The sequence below is a fragment of the Pygoscelis adeliae genome, unplaced genomic scaffold, assembly GCF_000699105.1.
Source record: "Pygoscelis adeliae isolate BGI_AS28 unplaced genomic scaffold, ASM69910v1 Scaffold311, whole genome shotgun sequence".
Lineage (NCBI taxonomy): Eukaryota > Metazoa > Chordata > Aves > Sphenisciformes > Spheniscidae > Pygoscelis > Pygoscelis adeliae.
Genome location: NW_008824118.1, coordinates 610,518 through 623,615, shown reverse-complemented (window position 1 = coordinate 623,615; position 13,098 = coordinate 610,518). Strand labels below are relative to the sequence as shown.

Sequence of the window (13,098 nt, the reverse complement as noted above, 5' to 3'; positions counted from 1 at the left end):
AGTTTATGTACTGAGCATCACATCACCTGGTATGGAATGTCCCTTTGGCCAGTTTGGGTCAGCTGTCCTGGCTGTGCCCCCTCCCAGCTTCTTGGGCACCTGCAGCCTTCTCAGTCGGTAGAGCATGGGAAGCTGAAAAGTCCTTGACTCTAGTGTAAGCACTGCTTAGCAACAACTAAAACATCGGTGTGTTATCAACATTGTTCTCATCCTAAATCCAAAACACAGCACTGTACCAGCTACTGGGAAGAAAATTAACTCTGTCCCAGCCAAAACCAGGACACCTGTCAATTTAGTATTCTCCAAGTTTGCAATCCTTATTAATCATAAACACCTTGTTGGAGAATCAGTGCTGCAGAACATGGAAAATAAGCATACCTTTTTAAATCATTCATGACTAAGAATCTAGGGAGTAGGCTGTAACTAGCAGAAAGCACTAGCTGAATTTAATTGCTGATACTGCAGCATTATAAAGATGAAACAACTTACTTTGATGTCACCTATGCACTTAAGGTAGATAGTTGGGCTTTATTTAAAGGGCTCCTTATGTTGATTACAAGCATCAGACTAAAAAGCTGATGTTTCTATTAAGTTGAATAGTGCTCTGCTACAATTTTACTACTGCTTCTATCATTTTCTATGAATAGCCACTGTTGGGAGAGAGCATGATACCATTTCACTGTTTTGCATTTTGTCTTGACCAGCATTTGTGTTCAGTTTGGACAGTACTTCATCTCATCTGAACTTGAAAGTTGAAGATACCTATGTTGAATGGGATCCTACTGGAGGCAAGGGCCAAGAAAAAATAAAAGGGAAGGAAAATAAAAGCAGGTAAGAACTGTTTTGTAGATTTTTACGTTGTCTGGGATGTCTCATCTGGCAATTAAGGGAAGAGGGTGGGGAAGGGAATTAAAGCACTTGAGGACAGTGGGACACCAAAGGAATTTTCATTCAGAAATCTTTCTCTGGAAGAAATTTTGATATTTTTTTTATTTCCCTTCCCCTGTCACACAGATACGGAGGCTATTTATGGAAGCTATTAGAAATGTGTCTTAATCATCAAATAGGACTTAATTATTTTTAAAATACATTTGTTAGGGTATCATTCAAGGTAGCAAAATAACTTGTAGATGTGGTGGGTTGACCTTGGCTAGCCAAGGTCAGGTGCCCACCAAGCTGCTCTATTGCTTCCACTCCTCAACTGGACAGTGGGAGAGAAAATATGACAAAATGTTCGAGGGTCAAGATAAGGACAGGGAGGTCACTCTGCAATTACTGTTACAGGCAAAACAGACTCTAGTTGGGGAAGTTAAAATTAATTTATTGCCAATCAAAAGTCAGAGTAGGATAATGAGAAATAAGAACAAATCTTAAAACACCTTCCCCCCACCCCTCCCTTCTTCCCAGGCTCCACTTCACTCCTGACTTCTCTACCTCCTCCCCCTGAGCAGTGCAGGGGGATGGGGAATAGGGGTTGTGGTGAGTTCATCATGTGTTGTCTCTGCTGCTCCTTCCTCCTCACACTCCTCCCCTGCTCTGGCGTGGAGTCCGACCCAAGGGAGACAGTCCTTTGCGAACTGCTCCAGTGTGGGCCCTTCCCACGGGCTGTAGTCCTTCACAAACTGCTCCAGCGTGGGCCCTTTCCACAGGGTGCACTCCTTCAGGAACGGACTGCTCTAGTGTGGGTCCCACATGGGGCCACAGGTCCTGCCAGGAGCCTGCAAGTGCCAAATCGAGAGGAACAGTCGCTTGCCTTGGCCTCCTGGTTGCTGTCTTGCTGCTGCTGCCCAGGATGTGGCTGGCCACCTCCGCCACAAGTGCACAGTGCAGTATGTTGTCCACTGTTGTTGTTCACCTGTTGTCAGCTCCTCTTGTCCACCAAGACTCCCAGCTGCTTTTCTGCAGAATTGCTCTTCCTTCAGTTGTCCCCCAGCCTGTCCTATTGTGTGGGGTTCTCTCATGTGGAGAGCACTATCCATAGCTGTGAGCCTGGTGTTCAGCTGATTCTGTACACAGCTTATGGCCCACTACCCAATCTATATCTCACCTCTTGAGGTTTGGCCATATTGTATGGGAATAGGTCAGAAGCCTTGCTAAAGTCAAGGTGTGAACAGTGTCCATTGCTCTTGCCTTGTCCGCAGAGCTGGCTACTTCTTACTCAAAGACAATTAATTGACTTTCAACTTGCACTTTTTGGTATAAAGAGCACCGCTTGAGATAATTTATGAACAAATACCTTCTCTTTCCTATAGGCATATACTGCCAGAAGCATGGTAGAATAGCGGCATCTTAAAAATGGGGATAGCTTACTGTAGTAACAGAACAGTTGTTTAATGACTACTTATTTCTGTTGACAGTGGCCAGAATCCTCTGCTGAAGAGCAATAGAAGGTGATAATATACCTCTTATTCCTAGGATCTAGCACCTAGTTTTGTTGGGAGTCTACGCTACTTTCCTTTGCTTGATGTAGTGAGAAATAAATCTAAAAGCCTTTATCAGTAACAGTACACATATGCTTTTAAAAATTATTTTGAAGTTTAATTTGGATTCTTAGAGATTATGTATATATTTTCCAGTGACTAGAAAAGTCTTCCTGGAAGGATGTGTCCTAGTGTGTGGGAGACCTGATTTGCAATGGTTGGATAAGCATTATGTATTCTAGTGTTGATACAATGATTCCAGTTATTTACAGAGATATTGATGTTTACTTAGCGTGCCATCATGTGCCAGAAGGTTAAATTTTTTACAAATGCAGTAAAGAGCTCCTTTCTGGGAACTTTAAAATAATTTGTAGTTCTTACTTTTGAATCTGAAAACCTTTTTGCCTCTGAACTTGTGCCATAGCTGTTACCAGACATCAGAGGAAAAGAAATAAGTGTTTTTACAATTTGAAAGAGGATGAATTTTAGCCTGATGGCATGTGTGAAAAGCTTCATGGCAATTCTACTTGTAGAACCAATTGTTCAAATGAGAGCGCCTCTTTTTTGATATGTAAAGGCAGCTAAAATATTCTCCTCTTCCTTGTGCAATTGTGGTTTTTTAGTGTGAATTTTTTTCATGATTTTTCTGATAAAACTCGTGCTTGAGAAATTACTTCTGTCTTTGCTTTCTTGCTCTTTTTCACTGGTTTAGAAATTGTGGGACCAAAACAAATGCCCAGGTTCCTAATTTCTCATGGGTTTTACTCCTCTGTATTCGTCCATCAGGTGGATATATCTTTGGCTTGAGATCAAGAAAAGTAAAGAAGAGTTTGTGTAGGAGAAACAAGTTCTTGAAGCTGTGCAGTTCTACTACGCAAAGCCTATCAATTTCTGTTAAACTAAGTTTTAAAACCATCTTGGAGATACCGCTACTTGCTCAGCAAACTGTGGGAGTCTTATATCTTGGTCTCTCTTTGTAGTTGTCAGTAAAGAACTTCCCTAGTTCTGGCCTTTGCTTTGGTAGAAGGACATGGTCACATGTTCAGCTTTGCGTCTCAGGCTGACCTTTTCTAGCAGGAGATTTAGATGAGCTTTGATTCTTGCAGGAGGCTTTTCTTCCCTGTTAAGAGTATCTGTGTGATGTTGTCTGCATTAGAGGGAAAACTTGAAGCTAGCTCCATAGTTGGTACAAAAAGTTGCAGTATAATTGTTTTAAACATGAGATGTGCAGCTTTCAAGGGTTGGAAAGACACGATGGCAGTAAAATGCTTAATGATCTCTAACATATTTATTAGACTAGAAAAAAGCCTCTGGATAACTTCTGATATTCCTCCTTGACTTTTCTTCTCCAAAAGACAATACATATTGCTTGGAATATGTTTTATTTGCTGAAATGGATAAGAAAACAGACTAACTGCAGTGCTGTAGGCAACAATCCTAACCATAAGATGAGAATATCTGGTCACTGAATAGTGGAAGAAATGCATCAGTTACTATACTAGCTATGAAGACTGTGCTGTACTGGAAAATGGGCACCAAACTGACTTTCTGCTATAAAATTTCCTGCCTTTCCCTATTGGAAGGGAGACTTAAGCACTGGTGAGGAAAAAGAAAAATGGCCAACTTTTTTCAAACTTTTATGCCAAATATTTAATGTCATTGTCTGAACTGTTAAAGGCTGTTAGATTTTGAGTGGACGAAGCACATGCAGCGGCCATTTACAGAAGACTTGAACAAAATAAATGATATTGAGGACCTTTTAATGTCTTCCAAACTTTGAGAAAATACTAGCAAAGCACCTGCATTTTTCTTATGGTGATTCTCTAAATGGCCACATTGCTTTCTGCTTAACTCATTGATACTGAATCTAATAGAAAAATTTCTGCAGCTTTTGTTAGAAGTGTGAATGAATGATCTCTGATGCACTTGAAGCAGGATGGAATCTGCAAGGAGTGATGCTTCCCCCTGAAATTATGCTTTAATTCTTGGCTTTGGTTTTTTTTCCCATGCTATCACTTGTTATCTTTTTCTTTGGTAAGTAAACTACAGCTTCCTCCTTGTTAACAAAATTCAAAAGCATTTGATGTGGTGCACTTGCACAATATACACTTATCCCCTTCATGTAACTCTTGCAAGCAATTTAGAAGCTTAGCTGTCTTCTGATAAGTACTGGCAAATTTATATGCTAAATGGAGATGCTAAAGTAGACAACCTTTTCATCAGTGATTTCTTGTAGACTGCTGTAACTGGAATAAAACAAACTTAGTCGTGAAGATGAACCAGAGATTCTAGCATACTGATCTATGACAGCTTAATACCACTCAGCTTTTGATTCCCATGTGACTTTATTTTAATGAAGGTATTAGACAAAAGGGACATTTTCTAACCCTTTATGAAATGGTATTTAAGAACAATTCCAGAAAACTTGAAATCAGCGTTGAATGAATCAGAAAGGAAACAAGCTAAACTTCACTGTACTAGTGGACATTTAAGTAGCAATTAACTTTAACAAATTGTAGCTGAAGAAAAAGTTGGAGAGAAAACTTTCTTTTATGTGTGGTAACTCTTCTAAGGCTAATGTATGATAGACTACAGAGGATGAGGATTTGAAAATGACTTCTCACATATGTATTTCAGACTTATTTTGTACTTTTTAAATTTTTTGCCAATGAAATTAAACTGTAAACTGCATAGCTATTTCTGAGGAGTTAAAATTCTTTGCTTCTGATTGCCTTTAAAATAATAACCAGATGTGATTCCCTGGCTACTGAGGTTTAATATTCACTATAATTTGTAAATAGGTTTCATTTTGTTTAATGGTTAAATTGCTAGGACTTATTTTTGAGGGCATAACTGAGGTATAATAAAAAGTTTCAAAACCTCATTAGGTTAAAATTATTCTTCTATGCAACTGATTCCTCATTAGAATATTCTCCAGAGTGAAGTGTGTATTCATTTATTTTGCTATTGCTTCCTGAGAATGCTTTTGAAAAGTATGATTAGAAAATCTAAGCCTTTCTTGATTGGGATTAGGCTCTTAAATTTTATAATGACTCTTGAGGAGTTACTCTGTGCTTCTCAGCACAATGTGTTGTGACACAATTTTCTGTAGTCTTTGATAGAGTTAATATAATAAAATGAAATCCACACCCTTTAATATACTTTTGGTGCATTTTTTCCTTTAACACAAATGATGTTTTCCCATTTGCTGATATTTAAATTCCAGTGAAAATTAGGCATTTTCTCATTGAATACCAGCAGTGTATTCATACTTATCTGATTGTTTTAGCTGATCTGCAAGACTTATTAGAAATCTTATGTGGAAAACCAGAAACATGAATTCTCTGAGGTTCTGCATAGTACAGGCAAAACAGTTTTATACAGGCGTTCATTCAAACCATGTGCCACATATCTGCTTTTTTCCTCCCGTTTCCTTTCTAAGCTGCCTCTGAACTTGTCTGTTACAATGTCTTGTATTTTTTCTGGCTGTCATCTCTTCTCTCTCAGTTCTTGTGCATGCATACTGTTAGAGGTGTTAAGTGGCTGAACTAATTTATGTGTCATTTCAATAGCTTATGTATGTTTATTGCACCCTAATTGACTCGGGAAAACTTCCTTGAGTGTGCATTTCTGTAACTGAGTCCAAATCTTGAACGGTTAATTTCTTCTTAGAAGTGGTGCACCGTCTCCAAAGAGGACATCTATTAGCACAAGATCCTCAGTGAGGGGCAGCAGAGATCACTTTACTGGTGAATCATACACGGTGTTGGGTAAGGTGAATTTTTACTTCTGTTAGAGGTGTAATGCTGTTGGAAGGGCAGTTTAAGTAAGAATTTGAGGGAAAATCTAAGATTGTTCAAGGCTGTGTACTTGATGCCGTCCTGCACAGAGGTAGTTTTGCCTATATAATACCAGAATTCCATGCTGCAGCAAGTGTCTTCAAGTCTGTTGAAGCTCTTCATTACAAAGCTCTTAGTGACTGGCGAGTTGATGCTAAGTGTGAGTTGATGTTAACGTATCTTGTCTCAATGAGTGTAAATAAAAACTGTCTCATTATTGTATTTTATATTCTACTTTCTTGTAATTTTTTTTGTTCCTTATAGTTCAGATTTTTGTATTTCTAAGCCTTCACCTTAAAATAAAACAGAAAAGACATCACTGGTGCCTATAAGGAAGCGAGCGTTGTAAGGCATATGTAAATATGGCAACTAAATGTGGGGTTTGGTTTTTTTGGTAGGAGACACCGCTGTTGAAAGCGGGCAGCATTACTGGGAGGTGAGAGCCCAGAAGGACTGCAAATCCTACAGCGTGGGAGTAACGTATAGAAACCTGGGGAAATTTGACCAGCTGGGAAAGACTAGTTCAAGCTGGTGCATCCATATCAACAACTGGCTGCAAACCACATTTTCAGCAAAACATAATAATAAAACCAAGACTCTAGATGTACCTGTTCCAGACAGAATAGGAGTATACTGCGACTTTGATGGAGGTAAATTATAATCTATGAGACTTAGCTAAAAACTTAGTTAGCTATCCATGTCAAGTTGAAGCAGTACGAAGCTAAAGTCGTACATTACTTCCAGATTGATATAGTCTCTTATGAAAATAAGGCTCAGAACTGTTTGTGTAATAGTGCTTGTAATGTCAAATGACCTGGGTTCATCTATGTGACAGAGCTACTAACTGTGAATTTTTCAGTTGTGTGGACTTTATTTAGTGTGTTCTGGAAACCTTTCCCTGGACAAGAATCAATTTTACAAAAAGTTACACAGCAGTAGTATTTAAACACGTATTTCAACTTGTTTTCTGCCTCTTTTAGGTCAGCTCGCATTTTATAATGCAAACTCAAAGGAGCTGTTACACACCTTCAGAACAAAGTTTACCCAACCATTATTACCAGGCTTCATGGTCAGTATCTATAAAATTTTGTTAAGTTTCTAGCACTGAATTCAGTTTACTGAAGACTTAATTTTTTTTTTGAAGAAGGAAACTGGGTGCATTCTTTTTGGCTGACTAATAATTTTTAAAAATGTTGAACTGTTTTCTTTTTGACTTCATGTGGTGCTTATAATAGCACTCCAGTAGGAGAACACTGCACCTGGATGTCTCAGCTATGTAAATAAAAGTGATTAAATTTTTGCAGGGTAAATTAATAGCACATTCTGGTAGTTGATAAGCCTGCTACAATAATTGACCTGAACTGATGCAGATAGGAGCCCAAGATGCTGCGAGCTGTCAGAGCAGGTGTCATGAGACAGAACAACATCAGATGCTTCCCTCTGAGATACAAAACTCTAGCTTTCAAATCTTTAAAAGCTCAGTGGGATTTTCTTGCCAGTCATTTCACTGGTCTGCATAACTTTTTTTGTGGCTCTAAGCTAATCAGTGAAAACTTGCTGCAATTCTAAAGACTCAAGCCTTGCAAAAAATGCACAGGAAAAGGATTAGTTACTGCATATTGGTTTTCCTTTAATGATTTAAGTAACTAAATTTGGAAGCCTCAACTGTGTTACAAGGTCCCATCAAGTGCGTCATACTTTAGGAGCAGGGTATAGGTCTGTGAAAACTTAGCATGCTAGCCTCCTCCAGATTGCTAGTTCATACTAACAACTTGGCTGCCTACGCACTGATCTCTAGCCTCTTGTAATTCAGCCCATAGAAAACACGGCATGGTGATTTTAAAGTGTAATTAGGCCAATTGATAAAGTTGTTATTCTTTTGGGCATGGAGGACGAATGGAAAAGTAGTAACTTGCCTAGGCAGCCTTACATCTAGCCTTTCCAAACACCTGACTTTTCACTTGTATCAGACTGAATTCCTTTCACAGTTTCTACTGTTGGCTAGATGTACTGACAATGGGAGTCTAGATATTTAATAGCTATTTATTTGGAGGTGACTAAGCACGTTGCCTTACTGATTCTTTTCAACATATGGGGAACAGAATAGCTTCAAAACTGTTGGGATACATGTGTTAGTCATCCCTCTAGCATTGCTAAAGCTGACTCATTAAGTCAGTTCCTAAGGCATCCAAGGAAACATTTGCTTACCACACTTTGGCCTATTAGTCTGCATCTCACACAGCCCCTAGTACTTGTTGATAGCAGTCTTACAGACACTACTTGGGTTAGCCTGAACAGTTAAAATAAAAATGACAAGCTACTTAATTACAGCCCTCAAATTTATCCATAAACATGGAGATACATGAAAGAATGTAACTCAGGTGTAGAATAGAGGTCACTGGCACCTGTGCTGCTGAAGATTCTCAAAACTCAATTTTTTTGGTACTATGTTTACATTGACATAATTCTGCCATGTCATACTAAAACTAAGCACTGCTTTCAGACACTGGAGCATAGGGAGAGTATTGCTTTTCATTGTCATTCTAAGTACTTGTTGCTAGCACATTGGTCTTCAAAGAAGTTTTCCTATTAAGAGCAAGTCTTTTAGTATTAGATCTTAGACTTGGTTATAAACTTAGTCATAAAGCATAGTATGTGAAGCATCTTAGACTTTATGGTCTTAAAAATTAGCTTCTGTGTGATTAGAACATTTTAGAGTGCTGTGACTAGAGAGCAAGAGAGAAGACAAGTGCAGCTGCAGGATAAGTTTTGTGTTAGTTCCATTGTGGGACGGGAGAAGAGAGATGTAGGTGCTTCATAATGTTCAGAACACTGATTTATTTTTTTCTCCCTTAGATCTGGTGTGGTGGGCTTACAGTGAGTACTGGATTGCAGGTGCCAAGTGCTGTGAAAACGCTCCAGAAAAGTGAAAATGGGTTGAGTGGTTCAACAAGCAGCCTAAACAATATTGCCTAGTAATGTCTATTAAACACTTCTATTGCTGAATGTTTTTTTTTCTGTGTAGCTGCTACTCACAGAAGCTTGTGAGCATTGGATTAAACTGGGTTTGCTACCTACTGCTGTTTAAGGCCTGGGTACTAATAGTGCAAAGGTTTGGGGCTAAAGTGTTAGGAACTTACTATGAATCCAGACAGAAATGTCAGACAGAAAACTGAACTGTTGCCTATTCAAAAAATAAGTGGAGAAATCAAGAGCTGTAACTATGTACTTTTCTAATAAGCATTTTGTTATGGGCTTCAATATTAATTGTTATGAATAATACCTTTCTATGAAGAATATAACAAATACCATTTTCTTAGCTCTCCTAACATGAATTACTTTACTATATATTTTATTATTACTGGGCTTCCCATTAGAACTTGTGATACCAAACATGCATTTCAAAAGAATATTGATTTGCTAGCCTAACCTGGCAAAATATCACAGCAGTATGATTTCAAAAGAACGTTATAAGAAGTTGTAGGCCTGATATGAAGAAACAGTAAGAGCAGTCTGTGATTTTTTTCTTATACAAAATCCTCCTATTTCCCATGATTAACTCATTTAAATATCATATATTTAGAGTTCGGCTCCCGTTTATAACAAATTACAGAAAATGTAAAAATACAAAGGTATTTAAAAACACTCTTATGTCCTCAGTGAAGACGCATTATGATAGCCAGCCATTGAGCTAGGAAGTATTTCAGGTAAGAGGTTCAGAACCAAAGATCCAGAGCTTTTTAGAAACTACAGCGTGGTACTGCTCTCTCAGAAGCTCTTAATTTTGGGTCATCTCTTGGCTTTCCAGTTTTGTGGCGCTATTCTGATTGGATTCTGATAATCAGCAATTCACATTGTTCATCAGATGCGAATGGCAAATTGAATCTTTGTCTGCCGATAGCAAAGCTGCAACGTGGCAAGGCTGGGAACAACGGTGTGAGAGCTTCAGTTTAAATGCATCTCCCCAGAGAAGATGGGCGGGGGGGTGGTGGCTATTGCTAAAACATCTTTCAGCTTTTTCTCAAGCCAGCTTCAAGGCTGGCTAAGACTTCTCGAACAGCTGTCTTGACACCAAAGCTGGCTTTGAGCAGAAGCGGCACTAAATTCGTGGTGATAGGGCAGTATCCTCTGAGTCCAGGTGCACACTTTTGCTACCTGTTTTGACTAGCCTAGTGAGGATTCCTGGAACTTTGTGGATAACCAGAGAAGTCCAAAAATGGCGTCATTTCTGTATCCAGCAGAAACGTAGCTTATATACATAGCATCCCACTCCTAACTTGCTACTTTGTACCATATGCCATCTATATGTGGCTCCAAGACTGGCTTTCAGAGGATCGTATTCTGAAGGATCTCTTTATAGACTCCAACTTAATGCCTTCCCCTTTTTTAAGGGCAAGGAAAAAGTGGAAAGTGAGCAAATGCTTTGCCAGCTAACATACAATCTACTTCTGGATCTGTGGTTATACATTTTCATTCACAGATCAAGTGAAATGTTGAGCCTGGGTGTTCCATCATCTCAGCTCCTAGTTTGAAGCTTAGTAACAATAGTCGAATGATGCGTAATAGTGGGAGAGCTAAAAAAAATCATGTTATATTCTTCGTGGAAAATCTCAACTTTTCAATGAGAATTACTTATGTATTATAGACTGTTTAAATCTGCTTTCTTCCCTCTAATCAAGTCCAGGAGCCTAGGAATAATTTTCAGATACACACTTGAATCAACTGTTTCCTAACTGAAGATTTTTTCCCATTATCACTTAAACTGTTTCAAATTCATGCTGATAGGGTCCGTAATGAATTGGCTCCCTTCCTACAGGGCCAAAGTACTTTTTCTTCTGTGTATCTTTTAGTCTGTAAAAAATGACCATCTAACTATGTTAAACCTTGTTAGTAGCAATGGGTCCTTTGTGTCCATCAAGATTTCTCAAGAGGAGGGAGAAATTCCTTGAAACAACTCATAATAAACTGATTATGATGTTCAGTGGAAAACTTAAATTTTCTTCTTAAAATTAATACCTGCTCTAGAAAGTTTTGTTTCTCTTGAGAAATCATGAAGTTGACAGGGCAGGTAAGCCCTTAATAGTCATTTGTTATCTGGAACTTGAACATCTCTAAATATTTGCATTGTGAACAAAGTTAGCTGTAATCTCTTTTGCAGAGGAAAGTGCAAAACAATTCCCAGTTTAACTGTACCTTTCTCTGCCAGTTTAGTGTTTTGGGTTTTGAAACAAAGATACTGGAAGGTGACGCAGTTCTTAAATGAACAGTGACTGAATCTGTTTCACACCTTATCTACAGATGTTGTTATTATCCAAATAGTCTGTGTAGTAATCTTAAATATTTCTTCCTCATTTCTTTCTTTCTTGCTGCAATGAACACCTGACTGGGAGTTAGGGGCTCGGCTGCTACGAATTCAGTGGTATGTGAGGGAGTGAGACTTGCATGCTTGGACCCTGGTGGTGGTTAGAGAGAAAAGGGTTAAGGCGGATGCTTCTTGTTTTGAGGCTTGTTCTGCGGAACAACTGTGGTAAACAGACATGGAAATAGGCTAGTACCTGATCACGCTGCCCAGTCATCGGCTTGATCTTGAGTGTTCCGCTACAGTTCCTATTTCAATTTCCCTTTTTGGAAAGAAAGGGAACGTTTACATAAGTTGACGAGTAGTGAGGAAGAACCACTGTGAGTAATTCCCAGCCCTACAGAAGAGCATTTAAATTATTCAGTTTTTTAGCAAGGTGTAGTGCAACCTGCAAGGTAAATTTGATATGCACAATGTAAAAATGTAATTTAACACTTAGAAGAAAGCTTGAAGTATTTCCTACTGTGACTTGTGACTTGCAAGTTTTAGTTCAACTGATGTCCTAGATGAACTTAACATGTGACTTTTTACCCTTAAAGGATGAATTTGTTATATAATAGTTTGCACAGATGTCAAATTTTTGCTGCTAACAGCTAGTCCAATTCTTTTTAGTAAATGGGGATATGAAGAATTGCCTTAAGCACTTTAGATTTTTTTAGACTACTCTTTTTTTCTGAGCTAGTGTCTGTCCAGTACCAATGTATTGGTGATACTTTGTTGCAGTTGGTGCACTGTTTGTACCTGCAGCTAGGGAGGGATGCATGCAGCCTGTGACGTTACTGTTTCCTAGGGGAATCCACTTCAGGGACCGGAGGGGTTGTTCTTTGGCAATCGATTAGACCTCCTGAAGGTCTGTCGTTTTGCCCTGTGGTTAACATTAAGTATAATATGCCTGGTGACTTTAGTGTTCCCTGAGTCTCTCTGCTCTGGAGTTGATGCTGTTTGGTGGCTAGACAGGAGTTTTCTCTGTGACCAAAACGGGATTTTTTAAATATTTTTTTAAAAATACTGATTACTGGTAGTCTTTCAGAGTTAAAATAACTTCAGAATAACTTGTGAGGAACTGAAGGTTTCCCTTGAGTTCTTAATACATCAGAAGACAGTAGCTTTCATTGTTTCTACAGAAAGCTGTATGAACTGCAGTGAGGGATGTTAATTTCAGAACGGATGATTTAAAAGCATCCAAGTGATAGGTGCTTCTCCGAATACCAAATACAGATGGCAGAGGGTGACAGGTTTATTTCTTTAGCCATCCTCTAAGCAGAAAAAGTACAAGCTAACATACAAGCCTCCCTCCCCTTGCACTCCCCCACGTTACTGCCGTTTCCTATTAAGACTGGGGAAACTAACTGGTTCCCTCAGGAAGAACGTCTGAGTGAGCAGTATTTTTGTCTGATAAGGATCACAGGTAATGAACGTGGCGCATAGTTTGATAGACAGCCTCTCTTGAGCTCGAACAGTCTGAATGCCCTGTTGGCAG

The 13,098-nt window shown here is 38.8% G+C and overlaps 1 protein-coding gene across 1 annotated transcript in view; it reads left to right on the top strand.

Moving 5' to 3' along the window:
- The window catches only part of FSD1L (fibronectin type III and SPRY domain containing 1-like), a 36,439-nt gene extending 23,351 nt beyond the window's left edge, over positions 1-13,088 (top strand). The window contains exons 10-15 of the mRNA XM_009334318.1: positions 705-831; positions 2,358-2,390; positions 6,093-6,190; positions 6,658-6,909; positions 7,240-7,328; positions 9,116-13,088. Coding sequence (XP_009332593.1) covers positions 705-831; positions 2,358-2,390; positions 6,093-6,190; positions 6,658-6,909; positions 7,240-7,328; positions 9,116-9,235 — 719 coding nt within the window. The 3' untranslated portion in view covers positions 9,236-13,088. The remainder of the gene's footprint in view (positions 1-704; positions 832-2,357; positions 2,391-6,092; positions 6,191-6,657; positions 6,910-7,239; positions 7,329-9,115) is intronic.
- Positions 13,089-13,098: the final 10 nt, after the last annotated feature.